Source organism: Cuculus canorus, chromosome 3 (genome assembly GCF_017976375.1).
Source record: "Cuculus canorus isolate bCucCan1 chromosome 3, bCucCan1.pri, whole genome shotgun sequence".
NCBI lineage: Eukaryota > Metazoa > Chordata > Aves > Cuculiformes > Cuculidae > Cuculus > Cuculus canorus.
Genome location: NC_071403.1, coordinates 63,044,188 through 63,070,981, shown reverse-complemented (window position 1 = coordinate 63,070,981; position 26,794 = coordinate 63,044,188). Strand labels below are relative to the sequence as shown.

The window sequence follows — 26,794 nt, the reverse complement described above, 5'->3', positions numbered from 1 at the left end:
GATAAATATGCTGTGGTATTCATTAAGTGGGTTTTATGTGGATTAAGCGTTCTTGTTTCTGTAGCTGACATCATTGATTCTTGGTTTTGTTTTGCCTTCTTCAGTACCCTCCTGAGGGTTCTCTGTAGCCGAGTACTGCATTTCTTGTCTTATTAGTTTTAATATTTGTTTCAAACTTTTCAACATGTGCTTGTACTGACCAACTAGAGCAAGCTGTGGCATAAGAGAAAACTGAAAAAAGTGGTCTTATAAGATAGTGAATAGACAAAGTGAATGAGTGCCTTCTGTGCAGTACCTAAAGTAAAATTAATCAGCTTAGGCAACAGTACCAATGTTTGACATTTTCTCCTGAATGTGTACAGCAGAATTGTATCTTGAATTAAGTACGTTATAGTAGTGACTGCCACTCACTCAGTCTTGCTTGAAGAACAACGCCATTAGAGCTGGTAAATCTAAAGCATTGTATTTGAGACTCGTATATTTGTCTTAACTCATTAATGTTTTTTTCTTTTTTTCTTTTGAAACAATCTGCATGCTGGTGGAAAATGTAGCATGGTAGACGATAATATGTTCAAACAAGCTGTTTAAAAAAAATGTTTTCTGTGCAATGCTGTGTAATAGCTGCCTGTTCTCCACTTTGTTTCAGGTCAAATACCTTTTAGAAGTAGATGAAGGTTGAAGCACTCATTTAGCTTACAAGGAAAAGCTGAAACAAAGTCATTAACTTTCATTTATGTGGTGGGAGGGAATGCTGTGTGTCACAGGCTTTTACCCAATAGTCTTGTAAAATAGCTGTTAGCTAAAGTTTTACTGAAATAAACTAAATCATCTAAGCTCATCCTTCTCATTTCCTTCTGTCCTACGTTGATATATTGATTCCTCAGTCCTGCTAACATTCCATCCTTTGTGGGGAACAGGGAAGAAATACTCCTCTCCTTACCCCAGTCTTTTCTCCATGAGGAATGTGTTTTCTGATGGATTTAATTTCTGTACTTTCCTCTACTTACAGCTCAGACATGAGCAGTGCCAGTAACTCACTGGCACGGGAATTCTTGACAGATGTCAACCAACTGTGCAACGCAGTGGTCCAGAGGGCAGAGGCCAAGGAAGATGAAGAGGAAGAAACTCATATGGCAGCCCTGGGACAATACTTGGTTAAAGGCCGTGGATTTATTTTGCTTACCACCCTGAACTCAACTATTGATCAGGTATAGACTTTTCTTACCTGGTTGTAATTTTTGTATTGAGCTTTGACTGTGAAGGGATTTGTCTGGTACATGTTCTTCTTGATGCAGGTTTGCTTGCCGCTTTATGGTAGAAAGTGTATGAGTTAATTATGAAGACTGGAAGTTCAAAAGGATATGTTGCAGCTGCATTCTGTTCTTCATCAAGAACAGAAGCAGAACAAATGGCTGATCAGGTACCTGTTTGCATCAGTATCATCTGGTTTACCAAAATTTTGACTAGTAAAGGTGCCTGTGAAGCTAGAGTGCAGCTGGGTAAAAAGAAGTAATAGGTTATAATTTTCAGGAGAAAATACTCTGTTCACTGAATCCGGAGTACAAAGTGACAGTGCTTAATTTGAGAAGATCCTCCTGGTTTTGGACAGTAAAATAAAATTAAATATATGCCTTTTTGTTTATGGGCCACGAAGTATATCTTTGCTCTGTGCTAATCAACTTGCTCTTGAACATAATAGAAACCAAATATTTTGTATCTTTAGCTCAAAAGGGAAAGCTCTTTAGAAAGGTAGACAGTTTGTGCTATTTTTAATATTAAAAAACCTAGTGCACATCCTTGTAGCTGCAAAAGTCCATTTTCATCTCTTCATCTCTTTTTTTCTCTTCTCCTCCCTCTCCGACACTATAATGAACCAAATGAATCTTAGTTGAGTTTATTCAGCCCTTGTCCTAAATCACATCAGCTGTTAATGGTGGTCAGATTCTTCTTTCAGGTTTGCATTTCCTTCATGAGATGACTTGTGCCAAGGGTCCAGTCAGATGTTCTGGTTTGATACTGAATTCCAGTAGAAACACTGGCTAAACAGTAAACCCACAAGAATGCAGTTATGTATAATGTCTCAGAAGAATCTTTACCAGTTCTAGAGCTGTGGGATTGTCACCCAAGTTCTGCATAGTTGCTGTTAATAGAGGCTTCAGAACTAGAGCTGCTGGAAAAGTAGCTGGCTTTCATGTAAAAAGAAAATAAGAGATTCCATCTGCCTCCCCCTCAACAAAAACCCACTTCTGAAGCAGAAGGGGGAAAAAGCTTGTGGCATTCTTCGTGAAATATCAGCAATTATTTCCTACAGGAATGTGTGAGCGGCGGAGGAGGAACTTGCCTAATGAGGAAAGTTATTTCTGGAAGTGTACCACTAAAATTTGAAAAGTTAATATTTTGCTTTTTTCCAGGCTTTTTGTGCTTTGAGTGTTGTATTGCCAAGTCTTGCTGAAAATACCTTTGGTAGTAGAAGAGATTTGGGAGAATAACTTTGAAAAAAGCTTATTTTCAGATCTAATTGTATATTATTAATATTAGGTTTTTTAGAAGTTTCATGTAAGTTGATAATCTCATCAGGCAAAGAGGAACTATTTGTTATATAGCTCCATAACTACACGTATAACTGCACATATTTGTTACATTGATAACTGTAACTAAGTTGTTTATCTTTATAAGTCTTAATTTCATTGCTGCCTTGAAGTTTTGGAGGAGGATGTTGCTTCAACTGCATATCCCAGAATGATGATAACTGCCACAATGCTAAAGTGTTTAAAAAATACTTTTTGTGTTTGAAAAAAGGGAGAAGTTTTGATCTTTAGGACTGAAGCTATCTGCTGATGTTTAAATTCTGTGCTTTCTACTGCTCCTCTCTGTGTTGAAATTTAGTGATGAAGTTTCAGAACCCCAGGAGGAGTGAGTTTTCTGTAGTGGTTATTCTGGGTCTGGGTTTTTTTGCATTAGAAGTAAAATTTTTTTCCTCCCATGAAACTTCACCTGTGGTAACATTAGTTGATACATGTAACCTTTTTCATTTGCTTAAAGGTGTCATTTTGGAGAAAGAAAGTTTCCCATAAAGTTCTTCAAAGTTACATACTTGAAACTACAGAAGTTTTAACCTTGCCTTGAGCTTCATGTTGCTCTTGTTTAAGCCAACAAGTTACTTGCTTTGGACTTTCCTGGTTTTGTTCTTTGGGTGTAGAATTCCTTCAACAAAAAGGATTAGGAAAGCTTTATATAGAAACAGTTGCAGAGTTGTAATACATATCTTAGACGCTTTCTGATTGGCTTTAGTTAATGATTATAGCACTCTGAGTTAGGTCACTTTTTTCAATGCATAAAGCAGCAGAAAGGTGTAGGGAATCCCATGTTAAATAGCTTTGTAAAATAAAAAGATTAATTTATTATATGTTTTAAAGTACATAACCTTTTGTTTCTATCATAGGAGCTGACATGTCGGGAAGAACTTCTGACACTCCTTCTGTCACTTCTGCCATTGGTGTGGAAAATCCCTGTCCAAGAAGAAAAAGCAATAGGTATGTTTTATCACTTATAGTGTTAAGGACACAGGAGTGACTTGTGTGTTACTACAGAGCCTAGGACTTCTGTCTAAAGAGCAGTAGTTCATTGTAATGCATATCCTTTTAACATAGAATGGAGGTATGAATTCTGCAAAGATTTTAAACTTAAATACCAATATTCTGTCAGGGTCCAAGGAAGATTGAGATTGCACAGAGAAGGTAAAAACTCTTGGTCAGTGTCAGAGGCTTATGATACTGTGTAGCTGAACTTGATATGGGTGAGATTCTTTTTCTTGTCAGGTGATTTGGGGGGAAAAGATTTGAAAGAGTATTGTTGACTTTTTTTTTGGTAGTGTGAAGTGTCTCATGATAAGTAGAAGGGGAAGACATACTGGTTTTGAAAACAAAAAAGTGATACATGCTGACACTAGGTTGTTCAGAGACAGGATAAGACAGGCCTTTTCTCCTGGAATTGAAGAACGAGAAGTAGATAAGGTTAAAGCCAAACAATGGACAAGAGAGTATGAAAGAAGTGCAGTGTTACCAAGGGGGCAGGCTCATCATACTGAATGACTATAAACAGAACCATTCTGTGTTTCTTTGAAAATGTGATGTTCTGTGTCAGAGTCTGATGTGCTAATTCAGGAGTCAAGTCACAACGGTTCAGCTGCCAAAGAGTCAGTTTAAAGGGGATTAAAGCAATGAAAGGGATAATAAAAATAAACTGTGGAAAAAGTGAATCAAGAAATTAGTGATTTTTTCTCTTTGGGTTTTTTTTGGCTCTTACATGTGTCTGCATTCTTTTCCCTATTAGAGGATAAAACAGAAGATGAAACAAATAGTTACCTGTCTGTCCGAGAGAATTCCTAAGGATTCTCATGTGAAGCTCTTCCAGTATTTTTGGTGTTTTAAACTGCAGATTGAGGGCTTTTGTTAATGTTTGTAGACCTGAAGTGTTTGAAGCACCAGTTTTCTAGCATTTTTATGTAATTAACTTTCCAGCTTCCTCAGGTGCAACTTTCTTGCATGTTCCTGTAACCATGATCAAATTAGAGACATTTTGATTGTCTTATGCAAGCTTAATGACTTCTCAAGGGTTAGTTTAAAATGCTGTTATGTAAATAGTGCTTAAGATGTTCTGATTTTGCACTCTGCGTAATGTACAGTTTGTACAGTTTTTGCTCCTATAAAGGTCTGTTTTGTAGTACTGATGCAATAAGCATGATCCCCCAAGAAGTGTTTTTTCACTTGGGCTTATTCCAGATACATCAGGCGGCTTTGTTACTTTTGATGCAGGAAATACGCTTTGTTTGATCAAGTACTACTGGTTAATTTCCTGCCTACAAAGCAGATGATGTTTCTTCCTTAAGCATCATAACTCTTACTTCATGAAACAGCAAGACACAGTTATGCTTGCACATGGAAGTGTCTTAACCTTCAATTTAACTAATTGTGTGGGCTTTTGGGGCTCTGTGGGGTTGGGGTGCTGTTACTGTTAACTGTTACACGAAATAGTATCCACCATTCAGTAAGTTCAGTAATAGCTATTTTATGCGAGGCTTTTTATTACTCAAAGCATCCAGTTACAGTTCTGGCACTGCTTAAATCTAACAGTAGATTTTACCTAGGAATATACGGACTTTTTGTTTTGCCTGCTTTTTTTGAGAGTTTATGATCATAGTTTACCAATACACATGAACTGCAATTACTTGTATTTTATTCTTCAAAATCTTCTTGCCCATTGAATCAGATTTAAATCTTATATTCACTGTTTTATACTGAGTACTTGAAAGATGGGGTTTTTTTTGTCTTGGCTGTTGTGGGAATATTTAGCACTTTAAACATTATTCCTTTCCATTTCCCTACTGTTCTCTGACTATTTTAAAATCCACAACTTTTATTTCTGCTTTTTGCAACAATTAATTAATTTAACAATTAATTAATTGTTGCAAAAAGCAGAAATAAAAATAAAATAAAATAATTGTTAAATTAATTAATTAATTGTTTGCAACAATTAATGGTGAAATAGACTGAAGTCTGTGTTCTTGAAGATATGCAGTCTCCCTAAGGAGAGAAATATATATTTTCTATTACCACTAGTACTCTGAGCTCTTCGTGCATTCAAAGACATCTGTGAATTAAAGCATCTAGTTCTTATACCAGCAGAGTTCCAAAAAGGGACAATGGGTCACCAAGTTGAAAAAGCCTTTTTTCTTCTCTTTAGTTTTTCTTCACTTGTTGTGGGATAAGGCTGTTTGGCAGTACTTAGAGTGAGATTTCAAATATATCAAATGGTATAAACAAAGTAAGCATTGCTTGAGTAACTGCCTAAAACTGCTTCAATAGCTAAGTAATATGGGAGAGCTCGGAGTTGGTAACCTGCTGATTAATGTTTTACTGTTAATAGCATATTTAACGTTTTCAAGTCTAAATTGAATATAGCAAGAGAGTTGTGGCTATATTGTTCCTTTATATATTATCTGTAACAGGCAAAAAGGGTTTCAGACTAAGCTTTCTTCCCTTTGCTTCCCAAAAAGTCCTTTTGTCTACCTTGATAACATCTTTCCTTAAGAGAATGGAAGAGCTGCACCTATAAAAAAGTTTTTAGGAAATCTTTTAGCACGTTTTTTGTCTAATCCCAATTGGAAAATGAACTAATTTGTGTAGGTTTTCAAAGTAGCCAGTATGGTTTCTAGATATGAATAATTGCTCACATTTTTGATGCTGAAAATGCCAGGCATGAGTATATGCAAAACTGTGACCTATTAACATATGATTTTTTTCATATTTTTTAAGGTGGAAGAATTAAACTAGAAAATTAGGGAAAATGCTTTACATGTTATAACTTTACTGAATGTTCCTCAATGTTCCTTTGTCTTTTGTTTCAACAGACTTTAATATACCCTTCACACTAGACATATGCCTGACCAAAGAGAATTCAAGTTCTGTGAAATCTACTCAGGAAAAACCAGGCTTAGATGGAAGCTCTCGTTCATCTCTTCAGACTTCTGTAAAACTAAATCCTCAATCTCGAAAAAGTAGACGTCTGCGCAAAACCACTCATCGCTACTCTGTGCGAGATGCAATAAAATCTCAGTTGTCCACTTCAGATTCAGAAGGCAATTCAGATGACAAAACTACTGTAGGAAAAAAGCACAGACGCTCCCAGGTGCTGCAGCCTTTTTTGACATATCCAGCTAGAGGCAGCTACTTTGTAGGTAGAAGTGATTGCCTACCTGTGGAAACAGTACCCAGTTCTAATCCTGATCCCCCTAGTCTAGAAGATTCCAACCAAATTATTCCAGAACATGAGCTAAACCCACAGATTTTGAATGAGCCAGATGCAGGAATTGCTGAGAACAACATGGGTAACTCTCCTTTTGACTTATGCCGTGTCTTATTGTCACTGCTAGAGAAGGTGTGCAAATTTGATATTGCTTTGAATCACAGTTCTACTCTTTCAGCTAGTGTGGTGCCCACATTGACTGAATTCTTATCAGGATTTGGAGACTCTTGCAGTGTAAGTAGTAACGCAGACAATGAAGTAGTTTCTTCAGGGTGGACAGGAGAACCTGTGGCTCTGGTCCAAAGGATGCTTTTTCGAACAGTACTACATCTTATGTCTTTAGATATTAGCAATACGGAAACACTGCCTGACAATTTACGAAGAAATTTAACAGACTTACTTAAAGCAGCTTTAAAAATCAGAACTTACTTGGAAAAGCAGCCTGATCCTTTTTCTCCGAGAGACAAGAAGACTTTACAGCAGCTAGTTCAGGATGACTCTGTATTTTCTAGATATCATCACAGAGCCTTGCTTCTACCTGAGGTTATAGAAGGCGTCTTGCGGATTTTGATCTGCTGCCTACAAAGTGCAGCCTCCAACCCCTTCTACTTTAGCCAAGCTATAGATCTGGTTCATGAGTTCATACAACATCAGGGATTTAAGCTGTTTGAGGTAACTGTGCTTCAAATGGAGTGGCTGTGTATGAAGAATGAAGGAGTAACCGGAGAAGCCTCAGAGCGCCTGAAAGGGCTAATCAACAGCATTATGAAAATAATAATCACTGTTAAAAAAGTGAAATCTGAGCAGCTCCATCAATCAGTGTGTACAAGAAAGCGGCACAGACGATGTGATTACTCTCACTTTATGCATCACCACAGAGATCTCTCTGGGCTCTCTGTATCTACTTTTAAAAACCAAGTTGCCAAAAACCCCTTTGAAACTTCTAATGGGGAAGTTCATTATCCCGACAGATGCTGTTGCGTTGCTGTTTGTGCACACCAGTGTTTGCACTTGTTGCAGCAAGTTTCGCTGAGTAGTACTTGTGTTCAAATTCTCTCAGGTGTACATAATGTAGGAATATGTTGTTGTATGGATCCCAAGTCTGTGATCGTCCCATTGCTTCATGCTTTGAAGTTACCAATATTAAAAAACTTTCAACAGCACATATTGAACATCCTTAACAAGTTTATATTGGATCAGCTGGGTGGAGCAGAAGTTTCTTCAAAAATTGTACAGGCATCGTGCAATATATGTACTGTTGACTGTGATCAGCTTGCTCAGCTGGAAGATGCCTTGCAGGGCAACTCTAGTGATGCTGGTTTTGCATCTAGTTCCTCTTGCAGAGTTCAGGGGATTCTGCCTAGCAGTGGATCTGAAGATATGTTGTTAAGATGGGATGCCTTGGCAGCTTATCAGGACATTGTTTTTGAAGAAGACAAACTATGTGGCATGCAGATTGCGAGCCATATTTGCCACTTAATTCAAAAGGGAAATGCAGTGGTCCAGTGGAAACTGTATAACTGTATTTACAATCCTGCGCTTCAAAGAGGGGTTGAGCTAGCTTGCCGTGCTCAACAACTCAGACTAACTACACCTGATAAATACACATGCAGTTACCATAGCCAGTGTTTGCCTTCTGAAGTACTTCAGATTTATTTGCACACACTCCCTGTGTTGCTTAAATCCAGGTTGGTTGATTTTGTTAATTTATGAAAACCATGCTATTTATGTACAGAGCTTTTTTTATTTCTTACTGATCAGAACGTGTTTTATTTGAACTGTAGGCTGCACTTGGACATTGGAGAAGTGGCAACAGGATAAATGCTTCAATAATATAGGATTTAAACTTGGATTCATAAACCATTGACAGTGAGGGCTCTCTACTGATGGTGGTCTTTAGGAAGCTGAAGTGTCTAGAAACAAATAAAACATTTGTCCAATGTGACATGCTCTTTGCCTCTTCATTCCTCATGCTAAAGTGAGTCAGGAGTGTTGAACAGATTGACATCTCACTTCTATCTGGGAATTAGACTGATTACTTTTTTGATCCACTTCCCTTTTCCTTCTAGAATAGGCTTCATAGAAACCACCTCTCAAAAATAAGACTTGAGGGCTTTCCTTGTCTTGAAGTAACTGTCCCCTAGTTTAGTAAATCCTCTTTATTTAAAAATAGTTTTTTTAAAAAAAAGACAAAACGCCCACAAGCATTCTTTGAAGGCATGATATAGAAACTCTATTCATTTTTGAATTGATGAAATATTAATACAATATGTAGAGATTTATTCAGAGTATGAATGTGTCCTTTCATACAGGAAAGCTTCTGATCTTTTCTGTTGGAATCCTGATAACCCTACTACATTCACTGCAGTTTATCTGGGACAATTGCGAAGGATAAGCTACTATTCCAGTTTATGTAAAGGATTGTCTAATACATTTTTAACTTTTATCCTAACCTAAACTGTATCGGAAGCTATTAATTTTTTGAAGTGGAAAAGTGCCACTTAGTGGCAAAGAGGCAAGAGCAGTAAAGTTTAGATTGAAGTTTAAGATATCCTATTCACTACTGGCTTAAAGATGAGAATATACAAGTATGTGATTGATGCTAGGGCCTGTAACTATGTTACAGTAAAAGCTGACCCTGTGGGAAAGAGATGGGAGGTTAAGGAAGGTGGATGTCTGCAAGGAAATGTAGTACGCTAAGAAGCTTAGACTTCCTTCCTCCAAATTCTGTATGGACTCAATGTAATACTTGGAGTAGAAAGAAGGAAAAAAATATGCTTTAACAAACATACTGAAAGGTTTTTTAACATTGGATGTCCTGGTGTTAAAATTGCACAGAAAGTTGTGCTTGAAAGGTATTCTAAATACATTATCCGTGCAACTAATAGACATAGCTAGTAAAATGTCTAAAATATTCAAGCTTATTTGAGAAGGAATCTCTGCTTTCTGGTGAAGTTACAGAACTGAGAGACATAAAGATATTTACTAGCTCCGTTTGCTAATAAAAAGTTAGAAGGGGGAGGTACCACGAAAGAGCAAGTTTCATAACTGAAGTTAATCACCTTTGGTTTGAACATTGTGCATCTGTGGTCTACATTTTATCCTCACTTTCATTTACAGTTTGCAGTATTTCTAGCAATTATTGTGAACATGGTCACTTGGTGTTACTCAGGTGTATAGATCCATTATGTTTTGAATAGGTGTGCTATCTGAACTACATAAATTTGTGATTTATAAGGTAACTGTGATGCTTTTTCTTGCAGGGTAATTAGAGAGTTGTTTCTGAGTTGTAATGGAGTGAATCAAATGACTGAGTTAAATTACTTAGATACTTTAAGAAGCTATTCTTTGAAAGTGTTAGAGACTTTGATACTCTGCCTTGGTGATCAGCAGAAAGACCAAGCAATGCCAGAACTGGAAGGCCTGAACAGCGATCAAAAGGAGTCTGTGTCTGACTTGCCTGCTTCTATTTGTAGCCAGCATGCTGTTTCAGAAGTTCCTCAAAGCCTGAGCAAGTTTTATGCAGGCTTGAAAGAGGCTTACCCAAAAAAGAAAAAAATTCTGAGCCAAGACATTCACGTCAACACAATAAACCTCTTCCTCTGTGTTGCTTTTTTATGCGTAAGTAAAGAAGCGGATGGTGATCTGGATTCAGCTAATGACTCTGAAGATACATCAGGATATGATAGTACAGCTAGTGAGCCGTTAGGACACAAATTACCGTATCTGTCACTGGAAAGCCTTACTTTGCCCTCCCTGGAGCATATTCACAGGGCTGCGGATATTTGGTCCATGTGTCGTTCCATCTATTTATATAGTTCAGTTTTCCAGAGACAGTTCCATAGACTTGGAGGATTTGAAGCATGCCATAGGTTACTAATCCTGATAATTCAGAAATTTGCAATAAATAAGGAAAAGGAGCAAGAAAAAGAGAGAGTATTGGGTGAAAGCAACAGGAATTCACATAGGGGTCCTTGTGGTGAGCTTGACAAGGATGACTCTGCTCAGTTGGCTAAAAGCAGGGAAGTGACACAATTGGAGCTTGATAGTTCTGACGGTCTTGCTGGTACTGAACGACTGGTGCCTGAATCTGTCTCCTGTGACAGCCCTTTGAGTAGAGAACACACTTCAGTTACTTCAGTTCCCAATCTTGAAGAAATAAAGATTGCTGTAAGAGAAGAGACTGAATGGGCACTTCAAGGTATCAGACTTCTGGAAGCTCTGCTGACAATCTGTCTACACAGTGCAAGCACCATGCAGCAGAAGGTGGAAGCAGAGATGTTTCACCAGGTACCGTGCAATTTACCTTAGCCTACTTTACTTGTATTTGTTACATGCAATATTATTTTAACAGTGGCTTCCTATCTTTTTTGTGTAGTTCTGAAAGCATGCAGTTAAATGACGGGCTTTGTCAGGCTAGTGGTCAGCAGGCATGAAACAATAAGATTGGGTGGTTCAACAAACAATTGCTGTTTCTGAGAAGGCATGTTCCCATGTGTCAACTTTACCTTTTTTGTAATCAGTAAGATGCTGGTAAGGACCCTGCACCCCTTTGTCTGTTCTGCAACATGAACGTTGTCCTCTGCTCTTTTGGGTTGGGTCCCTGTTTATGCCAATTCCCTGCTTCTCAGAGGCTGGGAGGGAGACCTACAGAATGGCAGATTGATCCAGGCTGGGTGAGGTTTTTACCTCGTTCACTTTTACAAAGTGTATTTCTGTATTTCTATTTGTTTTTCGTGTACTTGTTAACATTTTGGGCCAGCATGGTCAATATGGCCAAGGGCTGAACTCAACATCAGATGTTGTTTTCTGCCTTAATGTATCTTGAGTCCCAAGGAAGACTGTGATCCTGGCAGACGAAGATTTTGTTGTTCTTTTTCTGCATAAAATGCTCTAGGCAAGAGGAATGGGGTGATTTCCATTAACAACAAAGGCAGTAGTGGATATCAACAACTGTGAATTGCTGGCTGACTATGCTTGTATTTTTTTTTAGTATTGTTTAGTTATGATGTTTTTCTTCTTTTTTTAACCTGTGTAGTCTTTTCATCCAGTCCCACATTCTCCAGAGGCTGTTTGGGCTGATGGGATTTGAATGATGGGGTTTTTGAAAGGACGTTCAGTGAGAGAATGCATATGACAGAGGTGGGATTGAAGGAGAGCTCTGTTGGCAAGATGCAAGCGTTATAAGTAGTGACTCACACATGGTGTTTCTGATCATTCTGAGCAGAGTGTGGTGATTGATAAAGAAGAGTATTAGAGGGCACAGGTACTGAAAATACATCTGAAAAATATATTACTTAAGCCTTAGAGGTGAATTAATTCAGTGTTCCACAAAATTGTTAATTCACAGAAAACACCTTTACTGTGCTTTAATGTTTTAATTGGTATTTTGAATTTTTCTTGACAGTTTGTTACAAAAGCAGGTGGTGTTAGGTGTGGGAGAGAACTGGAAAATGGAATTCTGCCTGGGCCACATGCTCTTTTTGTGAACTTGGACATGTCACCCTCTGTTTTGTTAATCTCTCGTAATATTGTGGTGTGATCTGAATGTGCTGTGTACTTGAAATTGTTTCAGAGATGCATATATTGGAATTCAGTTGCCACATTTGGGAAACAGCACGTTGACGGATTTTTTTCAGTGTGCAGTTTTTTTAACCAACTAAATCTCTGTCATAGCAAATGGGATGAATCTTTATTATTGCAAGAAATGGGATGAATTCTGATTGCCTTAGTAGAGAAGTCGGATTGGTGTAGGTGGAAGAGGAAGTTCTTAATCAAAAGCACTAGACCATTTCTTTTAAAGAAAACAGAATAACATGAATAAAAATGTTTGTCTCCCCCAAAACATAGAATACCTGTGTGGATGATCTCTTACTTGAAATAAGAGAAGAGCTTGCTAAATCGAAAGTGATAGAAACTGACTTGGCAAAACCTCTGTTTGATTCACTGCTCCGTGTTGCATTGGGCACTTTTTCTGATGATCTGGATCATTCTGAAGAAAAAACCGAGAAGGTATGAAACACCCATGGAATAGTCTAATTCTAAATACTGCAAAGTTTGCTCAGTTAGGTCTCTGTTTCAATCTATTTTAAAACTCTTTTTTAAATGTGTTTGGCTATTGCGGCTGTTGAAGATTAATTCTCTGTTCTCATATGTAAGCAAGTAAGTTGAATGCTGGTTATTAATATGCTGCCCACATTTACTGCTCAGAAATGAGCCATGCCCCAAAAAGGAGTAAGCTGTGTTATGCTTTATGGACATAGCTGAGACCTGACATTCTCTTCGCTCTTTCATCTCACAATGGTATGTGAGAAACTCTCAAAGGGAGAGCTTCAAACAGGGATGTTGACCTTAGTGGCTGCAGACATACTTTCATCTTAGGATGAATGTCAAGGTGCATGTTTATTGTGATAGTGATTATTGGAACAGCTATTCTTAATGCATTGGCCATCAAAACCCTAGTCAGGTTGATTAGTAAAGAAAAACCCATCTTTGCAGAATCCATAGTCTATGTAAGAATGAAGTATCCATAAAAAGTATCAGAAGTGTCTTGAAAGTGTATGATTACTTTGTTTCAGGATAGGCTTGGAGGAAATAAGTATCTGGAAGGTTTTAATTTACTTGCTTTATTGACCAAAGATGGTGAACTTGTTTCTATTATACAGACCCATTACACTGAAAAAGAGCCTCTGTCACAACCTGGAGATGTTTCTGAAGAAACTGAAGAATCGCAGTCCTGTAGCCTTAAACTTTTTGCTGAAGAGGAAGGCTATGAAGCAGATAGTGAAAGTAACCCCGATGACAGTGAAACAAAAAATGAAGGTAAATATGAACTTTCTGACTATTCAAAGGAGTCTTTATGGCATAGCAAAGCTTTCTTGTCTTTTGAAATGATCAAAAGCAGGGTAAGCATCAGAGACCTTTAACAGATAGAAACAATTTAGCTTTTTTACTTCTAGTAAGATGCTGTTACAGATGGAGAGATGATGAATATTCTTAGTGAGCGTTACAGGAACTGTTCTGTCTTGCTTTTCTTGATTTATGTGACTCTTGCTCCAAGTCGTATTGCTCAAAAGTATTATTGTGGTGTAGAAGCAGGTTTTTTCAGAGATGCTTATCAATAGTTTGTCTGAAAATCAGTGCTTAATTGTTTATTTAGTATTATACACTCTGGTTAAAATTAATTGTCTAATGATGTTTCTTTACAATCATTCAATGACTAATGTGCACATCTCTTACTGTAGTCTGTGTAAGTAATTCTGAACATTAATTTGCTTTAATTTTTTCCTTTGTGCTGAACATCTGGATGCTTACATTCTTATATAATGTCTGCATGAGCAACAGCAGCCTTTACTAGAACTGCATTCAGCTGTTGGTGTTTACCTGTGTGGAAAGGCTCTGTCAACAGATGGTTGACACTTTGAAAGCATTTCTGAATGGAAAATTTAACCTGAAATATTTCCATGAAACATTTGCATGAAACTTACATCAATACCAAATAATTTTTTTAAGTAATGTGTTTTAAAGCCCATCCAAAATGTAGGAGGAGAGGCTTAAGTGTTTCTGTTGGGTTTTTTTTGCCTGTCACAAATATTATGTGCATTTTCGGAGTTCAATAACTGAACAACTGCTTCCACCAAACTTTAAACATGAAATAAAACATTTGAAATTTATTTCCTCTCTTGACAGGTTAAGAGTTCTGTGTAGAAGCTTGAGGCTCTATTACAATATATCTATCACGTTTCATGAATTGCATATTTCAGTATTACTGTGTGTGCACAGTTCCCAGGAAGAGAAGGCACATAGCCAAAGAGCATGTAATGGGAGAGGCTAATCCTTGCCCTTCTATGTTGGCAGGAAAATAGAGAAAACTGAAGCAGAATAGAAGATATTAACTTCTGAAAACTGCTTATACTCTAGTGACTGTTTTGTTTGGTACCTATGAGAAGGTTGAAGAAAGTATGTCCTTCAATGCTAAAATCGTGCAAACTGTATTCAGCTTAGTAAGTTTCACTAAGACAAGTGTTTTCTTCCAGGAGCAGACACAAAGGCAGAACCAGGATCTACTGGTCCCTCGGGCTATTTTAATGACCTGGCTGAGAACATCAATCAAGGAGAATTAGTGTATCCTGAAATTTGTATGTTAGAATTAAACTTACTCTCAACGGGTAATGCAAGTTTAGATGTGCTTGCTCACGTATTCCAAAGCTGCCTGAATATCATCAGCCAGAAGGAGAGAAATGCCACTGTACTTATAGAACAGGTAAAAATGTTATTAAACAAAGGCAACAGCTTAGAAGTTACATATCTTATTTTCTTCAGTTTTATAGTGCCAGTTTACCCATTAGAGTGATCTCAGATATTCTCACTTGTTATGGCATTTGACAAGACTTGAAACAATGCAAATGAAAATCCCAGCTGGATTCTAAGTAAATTACCAGGAACTATAGAACATTTAACTAATGTATTGAAAGATATTTGACCTACAAAGCTTTTGATTTTCACAATTGCCTTATTTTATCAAGACTGTTCAGTCACTAGAGCTATAGATATAGATGTAATCACTGTCAGGCCACTGGAGAAAACTCCCAAAACCCAAATATATTCTTATATAAGTACATATGTAAACATTCTAAATATGTATGTATTCAGTGTGTGCTTTTAGAAACTTTCATTGATGTACCTCAAAAATATTTTATTCTTTTGTCCTAGAAATTAGTTATGCACATGTTGTCATCTTCATTCCTTTGGAATTCCAGATGGTTATCTTGTTTTTTTCATTCTAATAACTAAATTGAGTATGTGTCTTGTAAAAGAAGACAATACGGTTAAATAATCTGAGCTTAAAGTGCTTTTTCATATCATCATTCGACTAAGATGCAACATTAGAGCTTTATAGTGTAAACCAAAAGCAGGAAAGGAAAACAATGTTTTATTTCAGTACTTCAATTGTTTATGTGAATTAATAGCTTCAAATCACTATCACACACTTCTTTTTTTGGAACTTCAACACATGTAGTTTTTCGTAATCCAAAATAATTTCATTACTCTTCAGTGTTGCTTAGAAAAAGCAGTCTATTAAATATTAGAAATTCTTAAATTGCCTTTACCTAAGATGCATTTGTGAAGGATGCTCATAAGTAAATGGCTTTTCCTATAATTGCTCTAAAATAATCTTGCATAAAAACGTTGGGGAAAGATTGAATTTGTTTTCAGTATTGCATCACTGTGTACCAACATGCTGTATTCTGTCACAACCTGTCAAATCCTGTAATTTTGTTACGAGGGAGAAGATTAGGGAGATCTCAGCTACTGAATTGAAAATAGCTCTAAGGTTACTATCTAGAATAATTTGGATTTCAAAGTCTGTCTTCTACAACTGAACTGTGCAGAACACAAAAGAATGTTCATTAGCAAATGTAAAAAATACTTCCATAACTTCTAATAACTGGAATAGTCTTTAAAATCAATAGTAGACAAGAATTGTTTGGAAAAAATTATTTCTTGGTTCTTACAGCTGTTGTATATTCTTCAGATATCAATTTTCATTGTATTTATTTAACAGGGAGCTGTTAGACACCTTTTGGGAGGATTTCTGAAAATATTAACACAAACAGAGTATAGTTTTCATGGTGAGTTCAAGGTCTAAGTAACTAATATCTTTTTTCTAACTTAATGTATACACACTCAGGTTTTTAGTTTACAGTGACAAAATTGAAAAAGAAAGTTTATTGGCATGTGTGAATTTATGCAGCTGCTTTAACTTGTGACAAGATCTAAATTATGTGTAAATATAGACTTATTTCTGAGCTAGTAGAAGTCAGTTATTTAAACACTTGCTGGCAGATCTAATATTGATAGTTGGAATAATAAAACTAAGGTAATAGTGTTAAATTTTGCTGGGAAAAGTAGCAGCTACCTTACTGACTGAATCAGACTTCATCACAACATTAGTTTTTATTTCATGTATCATTTTTAAGGCAAGTCTTAGTGTTGTCTTGATTGATTTTTATTTCTAATTGGAAAACAGCTAACTAATCTAAGGATGTGGAAGCAAATCAAATGCTTGCCCTAAAGCAGCTTCACATAATGAGGTTGTTGCACAGCAGATGATGTAATCCCATTCCAGGACTTTGATCCCTGGCTTTGTGGGGAGAGCCTTTGCAACTTAGATGCAAGGTTCCCAGACATTCAGACTCTGCTTGGCAAATGTAGAACCAGACTTACTGTTGCAATCTAGATTCGTTCAATGAAATTTTGAATGATAGTGACAGGAAGTACTGTTAGATCTCTCCAGAATTCGTCTTCGAATACTACTTCGTCGTAGTATTCACTACTGGTTCCTGAATTTAAAGTGTTTTGGCAAAACACTCTTAATTCCAAGTTAATCTTTCCTCATGATAGTATGGAATATGAATTTTTTAAGCTTTTTAAAGAAAATATTTTCAAAAATATTTATTTTGTCTCTTTTTAGCATGTCAGATGGTGCTGGTAGACCTGTTAGTTTCTTTGAGTTCACAGACATGTTCAGAAGAGCTAACTCTTCTTCTGAGGATATTTTTGGAGAAGACACCTTGTACGGTAAGTATGGAATAGCAAATAGAAAAATCCAGAGGCTTTTTGAGAAAAATAAAGCAATAAAAAGCCTTTTGTGCCCAAGTGTTTTGGGAGATAAGAAGACTGACAGCAACAGTCTAACTGACAAAACAAATGAAATGTGTTGTTGAAATAATAATGAATGAAATTTGGTTGTTGAAATAATAAATTCTCAAAACATGGAAAGGAAATAGGACATAAGAAAAGAGGTTTTTAAAATGTGTGTTAGAGCCCTGAACGCTCTTAAGCATGAGAAAATAAGATTCCTTTTGAGGAGATTGACGTTGTCGTTATGGGTGACAACACTAATACGCTAAAACTTGAAGTCATTCTTTTTAAAGTTATAAAGAATCTTGCTACTTCAGGAATGCTTTAGCAGCAGAAACTACTTTCAAAACTGTCTGAAGTTAATTGGTGTAATGCTGGAATCTTCTGCTTGTGTGCGATATACTGCTAAAATACTTATCTGTTGATTTGTATGGGAGTCTGTAAGGGGAAAAATAACAAGTGAAGGGAGATAAAAAACCTGTTGAATCTGAAACAGTACCAAACCAAACAAGGAGACAGAAGTCATTTTTTCAAATGTAGCTTGCAATAATTGGCTAAATGATGACAAACTTTTTTGGCTTAAGGGCTCAGCTAGTTTTGTCACTGATGTTGCAATAACAAAGTGATGTCCTATGTGTGCATTTTTTAAGCAGCCTCAAATATGGGGTGAAAGGTGTGGTCTTTTGAGGTGTAAGTTAGTCTGCTAGCACGTAATAAATGTGAGATGATATTGTGCAATGACCACCTGCTGTGGTTCAGCTGAATCTAAAGCGTGGTAACTTGGTTGATGTGTCCTGAACAAATCTCCAAAACTGGGCCATAGTCTGAAGTTGCTTCTTGATCTTTGTAAATGTGTATCAGTTTGGATATGCAAGTCCACCTCTTTTGGGAAAACATGAATCCAAATTTAAATTAAAAGTGGGTTTCTGTTTAGTTAGATGACACTTGACTACATGTGAACAGTTCGATATTTTTTTCCCCCTCGTTTGTTCTGTTTATTTCTTCTAGGAGATACTACTCAAGGGTCTATTGAAGATTATAGAAACTAATATAAATATGAACCCATTACAGTACCTTGCCTTCCCTGTGCTGCACAGCACAAATTTAAGTGCTGCTAGCACTTCCAACAGCAGAACTGCTGGACTATTAAAAAGAGCGAAACTTTCACAGAGTAAGAAAGAGGCAGATGGTGAAAATTTGAGTCACCAGCTGCTTTCTTCTTGGCATGTAGCCCCAATTCACTTACCTTTAGTCGGACAAAATTGTTGGCCACACATGTCTGATGGCTTCAGTGTCTCACTGTGGTTTCATCTGGAGTGTGCTCATGAAACAGAAAAATCAACAGAAAAAGGGAAAAAAAGCAAGAGAAGAAGCAGACCGTTAGCTGTAAGAGAGAACAGCTTTGACAGTACAGGTAAGGATACAATGCTTCCTGTTTCTGTGAAAAGAACAGTGAAGGATTCTGGCTACAAGTAATCAATGTACCATATACAAAAAGTTAGATTTTTATTTTTTCTTGTGGCAGGTATTAAACAGGAGTGTTAGTCTCTGTATTTTCTTTGAGTACTATATTGCATACTTTAAGGTAAAATGTTTCCAGCCTTAGTCCAGTCCCTGTTAGATTAATGCGTACTTCCTTAGAAATTTAGTATCCTCATTGAATTTGAAACTTCTATAAAATGTCTTTATGCTACTTTGTGTTGTGCTGAAGAAAATATTAAATGCTGAAGATGAAAGGTCATGTGAAAAGACTACTTTCAAGTTTACTTGGGTTTTATGCATCTATGAAGCAGTTGGCTCTTGTGCTCCTTTTTAATAGAGAGCTAGTAAATCTTTGTGATTTAGAATTTAAATAGTGGAAGTCTTAGCTAAAAGATGCTTCTGCTTGTTAAGAAGTAAAAATATTGCATGCTAGATCAGCCTTAAAAAGTATTATGATTTGTGAAAAATAACTAAATATTTCGTGGTGCACACTAAGACTGCCAGTTTCACATGAGAATGTAATAGGATAATGGCATCATTGGATTAGATTGAGTGTATTCGTGCTTAGTAGATTTACATGATTGTGGAAAAAAAAACCCTGTGAAGTGCTGACTTAAGGGCAAGCTGTTCTGTTTCAGTTTAAGTGAGCTTAGTCTCTGAAGAGAATCACACATTTGTTAGCTTACTTTAAAAGAGGGGAAGAAAAAAACAACCAGTAAAACCCTAACTAAACAAAAAGCAGTTCTCTGCAATACCTGAACTATTTCTTTTCACGCTTGATATCTGGTAGGACAGGCTATGTCGTTGTGATGTATTATAATTTTGTATAAACATCTTTGTTTCTAGAAGAAACACAGTCTGTAGGAATGGAATACCTGGGAGATAAACTTGTTGAAGATGGCTGTATTCATATAATTTCACTGGGTTCCAAAACATTGATGATACAAGTCTGGGCAGACTTGAACACTGGAGCATTTATATTTCGGTATGGTACAGTAGTCCAAAAACTACTTTTTAATATGGCTGTGTTGCTTCCAATAACAGATTGCAGAGAATACTGGAGGAGAGTAGAGTACTAATTTCTGTAGTAGAGTGATCTTGGACACTGATGGCAACATCAGTAAGCTTATTGCATACAGATCTACAGGTTTAGTTGCTTAAAGTGTTAGTCGTTGGTCTTGCATGTCTTATGTAGTCATATAAATAATTAGCCAAAGTAATATGCAAGAACAGTCATAAACATACTTGAATTGCTACCTAGTGTTGCATTCATGAAATGACACAATGAATGTGTGAAGATAAGCAAAAACTTTTGTAGTCGTAGATTTTCACACATCAGGTGTGAAAATTGCTGTTATTTAATAGTTACCATGACAATCTTCGTTGTAATCATCTGAATACATTTTTGCCCTGTTTTAGTTCACGTAAGTAGTGTATTCAAAAAACCAATCTAAAGCTGCAGTTTTAGAACCCTTTGTTTCTGTGTTCAAAGCACGTCCATTTTTTCAATAAACTGAATTTTTCTTATCTGTAAAATAGAGATTATCTTTAATGCAAGCAGATTCATGCAAGCAAGTTAAATAACCATGTTAAAACCATAATGTGAGGATTTCCCTAGCTTATGCTGACCACTCCAAATACGGCATTGTAATCAATAAAATATCTGTGGAAGTTAAGAAATGCAGTCTTAATTTAACTGAGGCCAGAATAAATAGCAGATTTGGGTCTTAAAACACAAATTTGAAAACAAACACGCAAACTTGTTTTTCCCTTTCTGTTGTTTTCATAGTATGTGTATGGATCCAAATGATGAGATGAAAGCTGGTCTGCTGGCACAGGCTGAATCTCCAGAGAATATTTTCCTTGTGGGCAAGTGGCAGCATCTGGCAATAACATATCTGCAGCAGCCAGAAGGCAAGAAAAATATCCATGGAAAGCTGTTACTGTGGGTTTCTGGTCAGAGGTAAAGTATACATTAGTTGTACCTAGACATTTGTTGTCTTAAAGTTGTTCTCTGATAGGAAGACACCTGTGCTATTTTGGTGCAAGCTGAAGTCTCTATGGAGTGGTCTTCTAGGGGCAGGAGAGGGGTGTCTTACACTGCTAGGGATTCCCTAGAAGTATCCAGAATTACCTTGATTTCTTTGAGAGTCTTCAGTTTGTTCCGTGGACCAATGCACTCAATGTTTTTCTTCATCACAAATAAGTGAAAGAGGTAGCTATTGCCAGATTTTGAATAAGATCAAAAAAAAGCTATGGCATGAAGTTAGCAGTAGGCATAAAGTCAAGAATCTAAATTAAGGAGGTATAGTTCAGATGCTATTCATATTGTTGAAAGCAGGAATGCAGAAGAGATGGAGATGAGTCAGTCACTTTGGTCCACCGAGAGAAGAGAAGTTTAAAAAAAAAAGTATTTCAGACAAGATCTGAACCAGCAGTGGGAAGTACTACTTCTTCTACTGAAAATATCAGATTCCTAAAGGAGGTACCTGGTGCTATGTTGTGTGGGCCTGTGCCTGCATGAAATATTTATTGACTAGAGAAAATAGAATTTAAATATCACAGTTTTTATCCTTTCTTCCTGACGTTCAGACTATGAAGACTTCCTTTGTGTCCCAAATACAAAGCAGGTGGTCAGAATGCTGTGTTGTAAATCAGTTAGATGTATCACAATATTCTTTACTAATCCTCTAGAATATGGTCAGTAAACAAGCAATGTTATTAAAGATATTCCCAAAACTGTATCTAAGGAAAAGCTGTTGCATAGTTTTTCTTCCAGCAGCTAAACCTGGATTTGTGAAGTATAATACTTGTTTCCCTGTGTTATTGAAACTACACAGAGTTTATTTTTTCAGCAACTTTATTTCCTCACCTTCATTGTTCAGTCTGTGTGTGCTGATGTGCAATGAAGTCCAAATATGGAGTTGTAGAGGAAATGAAAAATACTGCATTCTTCAATGTATGCAGTTCATGAGACAGTTGCCAATTTGCTAATACCTAGGCTCTTCCAGGAAGTCTCAGGTGACCTTTACAGTCAAATCCTCAAAATGGTATCTTCCAGCATATGTGAACCACGGTTTAAGATGTGCATTAGCATATTCAAAGGCCTTTGACTTTTTAGGAATAGCAGAAATTATTGAAAAGCTGTCATGTTTTAGAAGTGTGTATACTGTTTGTTGTATACTGTTTCTTCTTTGTGGTCAAGAGGAAGGGATTTCATATCTAGGAAATCTTGACTGTATGGCAACCATAGTTGGGACTCTGTTCTTGTGCAGTATCTGAATATGTGCAACATTATGTAACTGAGTTTTAAGGTGCCTGGAAGATGAAGATCTAGTAATTTAATATTGATAATAACATGGCTTCTCATCTACTAAATACTGCAATCTACCTTTTTGATCACTTCTTAATTTTTAAACTTGTTTCTTTATATGTATTTTTAGGAAATGTGAGATTAATTTAGATTACGCACTACCGAGGAAATCAAGCTTATCGTCTGACAGTAATAAAACATTTTGTATGATTGGCCATTGCACATCATCTCAGGAAGAATTGCTTCGATTGTCAGGAAGATGGGATCTTGGAAATCTGCTTCTATTTAATGGTACTTTTGTATGCTTTTTCTCTTGAATAAGCCTTCATTTCTTGTTTGCCTTCCAAGATCCAAGACTTAATTTAGTATTTTCTTTTAACATGCCAAACTTTTTTACAGTAAAAGCAACAATACATTCTTTGCCAGCATAATTTATCAGGGAGAAAGTAAGCAAACATTTCAATATAGGGTATTTCCTGAAGTGTTCTTCTGCCACTACTCTTGCTTTTTTTTTTTGGTGCAATAATTGGAAATTCCAGTTAGTGTTTCTTTAAATAATATCTTGGGGTAGTGGATGGAGAGATGGTGGTACTTGATCTGTTTTGTTTTTTTTTTTTTTTCGTAAAGCACTCAGTCTCTCCTGGGTGGAAAAGGGAGTTCACTTATCTGCTTCTAAACTGCTAGTTTCGAATTACTTAAAGGATATTAAAAAGTATACAAAATCTGAATCACTGAGTAGTGAGTTAAACATGCTTATTTCTGAAACTGCTGAAGTTACTTTGGCTTTTTCTTAGATGTATAATTCTTCTCTCTCCTTGGAAAACTTTGTCCAGGACTTCTGGATGTTTACTTAGTGCTGAAGGCACTGCCAGTCATTGTCTGGCATTTCTTCATGTGTCCCTGTCAGGACTACTACGCAAGTGAAATCAGTTTTGCCAGGGTGTGTGATGCATGCAGGTGTTGCGTAGATAGATATTGTATTTGTGCGGGTAAGATGCGTGTCATCAATATAAGAGCCACCTGGTGAATCTACACAGTCTGCTTGCTGTGTGCCTACATAATTGAGGCACCCAGAGAAAACTGAATTTACTGCTATATAGTTGTCATGCACCTGTACATCAAAGACTTAGGTCCTTCTGGATGATACTTTTGGATGTGTATTCTCACATGACCTGAGATGTGCTGTCCAGAAAGGGGAGCAAGGTTTACTTGGCCTCTTACTTCCTATATTTCTATTTTTTCTTCTCTCTGTTAGTTGTAGTGAGCTCTTATTTTTGTTGCATCCTTCTTGGTCACTCTACCCAACTCTACATGATGTTGTAGCATGTTATTGCTATCTGTAATCTCACTGTACTTTGAAAAATTTGAGGAGGCTTGGATAGATGAGTTTTCAGTTTAAAAATGTATAATTGATTATTCAGAGCTGTTGGTCTTCAGTTCACGCAGAGCACTTTCCTGGCTTGGTTTGTTGCCTTTGCCACTGAATTGACCTGGTCTGTCATGTGTCAGAACTCGCTGATCTATGGTAGCTAATAGCGAGCATTGGACTACACTGATCATTTCTTATTAGCAAGGCCTATGAAAACCAGTTTGTGATCTTGATTGTGAAGTCTCTGATGCAGTTTACTACCCAAGGTATGAGTGTTGCTTTATTGTATACTGAAGAGTTAACAGCTTTTCTGGGTTTTAGGTGCAAAGATTGGACCAGAGGAAGCATTTTATTTATACACATGTGGGCCAGACTTCACATCTGTAATGCCTTGTAAATATGGAAAAACATCAACTGATTGCTCAAAGTACATCAGTAAAGAGATTCTACAATGTGAGGAAATTAAGGAGCTCTTCATGGCAAAAAAGGAAGTGGATGTTGGGCCTTTAATTGTAAGTTTCTACTTAAAAATGGTTCTTAATCTCTTAGAACTGATTAGAGAACTGGGAACACTTTTCCTGTTGCTTCCTAAAGTACTTCAATTTCTCAAAGCAAGCAGGAGCAAATCTAATTCTTGTTAAAATCACTGCAGGGTTCTTCCCACTTATTTCAGTGGGAGTTGACCTCCACATAGGGTGGTCATTTCATCTTGCTTTAGGTTGGATTCTGACAACTAGGTGTTCCAGCATTTGTAATACTGCATATTTAATCTATAGATAAGCAGGCATCTCCAAATACCCTAGGATGAATACATAACTCTTCTCTCTGTCAGTGTAAAGGTAGCCAAGAACAGCTTAGTTAACCTTTCAATGTGAAACCTGGAAAGGAGAAATGGGATTTATCTGGCTTTAACAGAAAGCAAAAGACTTCATCCCAATTCTTTGAGGGGTTGGAGAGAATAAGTTTGCATCAAGTCTGGCTGAAAAGTTGTTTTCCAGCTTTGCTTTTCTCATTTTTGCTAGCTGAAGCAGCCATGCCAGATGTATATATACATATAGTTACATTATATATATATGTGGTTTCTTCTTTTACACTATCTAGCTATATATACACTTACAGTATATATATATTATTCTTTTACACTAGAAAAAGAATAAAATAAAGCTTTCCTATCCATGGAGCCTGCTATATTTGGGGAATTGTCTTCATGCACTGGTATTTCCTGCCGTATGAATTCTTTCCACTGGAGGGATTTTTCTGATCTTCAAAAATTTTTCTGATCTTTCAGCTCTCTAGCTGTAGGCAAGGAGTTGTTCTGCCTGGATGTGATCCTCTGTACAACAACTGTACTAAATTTTGAGAGGTTGAGGAGTGAATGGAATAATTAAAAATAAATTTAAAAGCCTAACTAATTAGTCATACAACTTTTAAGTTTCTTGCCTTACAAAAGACAAAGTAGCCAGAGAAAAGAACTGTTTTCTCGGGTGATTAATCTCTGCACTTCTGCATAGAATGCAAGTGCCCTAAATGTAATTATTTCCTTTATTTTAAATAACCTCCCGAATATTAATTTATAATAACCTTCCAAATATCATCTTAGGATTTCTGAAAATAAGTCAGTTACTCTCTATAGGAGCTCTGGGTTTTAGTCACTTCATCAGTAATGAAACTTCTTCCATTGAGATCCCTTTGTGGCAAGGCTGGTTAAAAGACAGACTTAAAACAAAAAATTGGAGGAATTGGGAAAAAATAGCAGATAACTTTATATGTTGGACTAGTCACTTTAGAAAAGGAAACAATTTGCCCAGTACCTCTTTATGTTAATTTTCTTTTAAATTTGTCAGTATTTTGGGTTTTATGTAACATAGTTGTGGTGCTTGTACAGGCGATAAGAGGGGAATTCTTGGTGGAATTTAATGCTCTTATAAATTTGTGCTGTAGCTATTGAATGTATTTGCTAAAATTCAGAAATCCTGTTGCATTTTAGTTGCATGTGCATCCACACAAAACTAAAGAGCATGCTAAGAGCAAAGTCAATATGATCTGCCAAAGTTGCTGCTGCCTAATATTAGGTGACTTTTGTGTGTGGATTTTTGTGTTTTGGGGATGTGGAGTATATTTTTTATTAAACTTTCTTGGAAAAATCTTATACACCTTATCCTGTTTCAGGAGAGTCTTGCTGTTGTTTATACCACGTCCTGCCCTGGTCAGTACACCATCTATGAACCTGTTATTAGACTGAAAGGTCAAGTGAAAACTGTATCTTCTCAGAGACCTTTCAGTTCAAAAGAAGTTCAGAGCAATGTATTGGACTCTCATCACCTGAAAACACTTCAGCCTGTTCAATATAAGACTCTTCAGAGTATACTTCATGAAATTGGAGGAACTGGGGCATTTGTTTTCCTCTTCGCTCGGGTAAGGGGACTGGAGGAGGGAGTTGCATGTGTGTCTTCTCCCTTATAAATTTTTCTTGGTTCATGGCAAATCACATATTCTAGCTGCCACACTCTAGTCTGTATGTGACTTTCTTTTTTCTTATAGAAAATTTGTGGAAAATACCTGTGGCATAACACAAATTGTCATGCAGGTTGTCTTAAATTGGGAACTTAATTAGAATTCTATTCTGTAATGGTTTTTATAATGCTAGTATGTGAGATGTGGTGTTATATTCTGATTTAGAGATGAGGCTTCTACATGTCAAGAGATTTTTGGTAGTGTTGTAGAACTGATCATATATTTTTCTGATTTTTCCGACTGCTTAAATTAATTGCCTATCTTGAACACTTTAAACACGGGATATTCACAATGTGAGTGTGACTAAAACTTAGTGTGCAGAGCTTTGATTTTATGTAATAACTAGTGAAAGCTTTTTTGAGAGAACTGTTCAGCCATATTCAGAGGATAATATTTGTACTGGGAGTCTCTGGAGTATTACAGTTAATTCAAAATGCTAATGTAGGCCTAAAACGTGTTTGTTCTGTGTGCCTTTGGCAATGGTAATGTTCTGAAAGTTGTGTGGAGAGTCAAGTCTTCAGACTTCTGGCTATGAAGACACTGCCTGCTGTAATCTTAATATTGGCATTGAAATCTGAGGAGAAAATCCTTATTTGTGTTGTTATATTACATAAGTTTATGCTACGTATGTGCTATGTATCCTGCTGTAGACTAGTTGCATCAGTAAA

At 36.6% G+C, this 26,794-nt stretch overlaps 1 protein-coding gene across 4 annotated transcripts in view; it reads left to right on the top strand.

Annotated features, from left to right (window-relative positions):
- Positions 1-26,794, top strand: part of LYST (lysosomal trafficking regulator) — an 83,610-nt gene that overhangs the window by 17,729 nt on the left and 39,087 nt on the right. For all 4 annotated transcript variants that reach the window (XM_054061390.1, XM_054061392.1, XM_054061391.1 and 1 more), the window contains exons 3-17: positions 1,010-1,208; positions 3,443-3,533; positions 6,410-8,492; positions 10,068-11,094; positions 12,655-12,816; positions 13,470-13,626; positions 14,841-15,067; positions 16,370-16,436; positions 17,279-17,385; positions 18,457-18,862; positions 19,777-19,915; positions 20,720-20,893; positions 22,374-22,534; positions 23,934-24,124; positions 25,782-26,027. In XM_054061390.1, coding sequence (XP_053917365.1) covers positions 1,017-1,208; positions 3,443-3,533; positions 6,410-8,492; positions 10,068-11,094; positions 12,655-12,816; positions 13,470-13,626; positions 14,841-15,067; positions 16,370-16,436; positions 17,279-17,385; positions 18,457-18,862; positions 19,777-19,915; positions 20,720-20,893; positions 22,374-22,534; positions 23,934-24,124; positions 25,782-26,027 — 5,430 coding nt within the window. In that variant the 5' untranslated portion in view covers positions 1,010-1,016. The remainder of the gene's footprint in view (positions 1-1,009; positions 1,209-3,442; positions 3,534-6,409; positions 8,493-10,067; positions 11,095-12,654; positions 12,817-13,469; positions 13,627-14,840; positions 15,068-16,369; positions 16,437-17,278; positions 17,386-18,456; positions 18,863-19,776; positions 19,916-20,719; positions 20,894-22,373; positions 22,535-23,933; positions 24,125-25,781; positions 26,028-26,794) is intronic.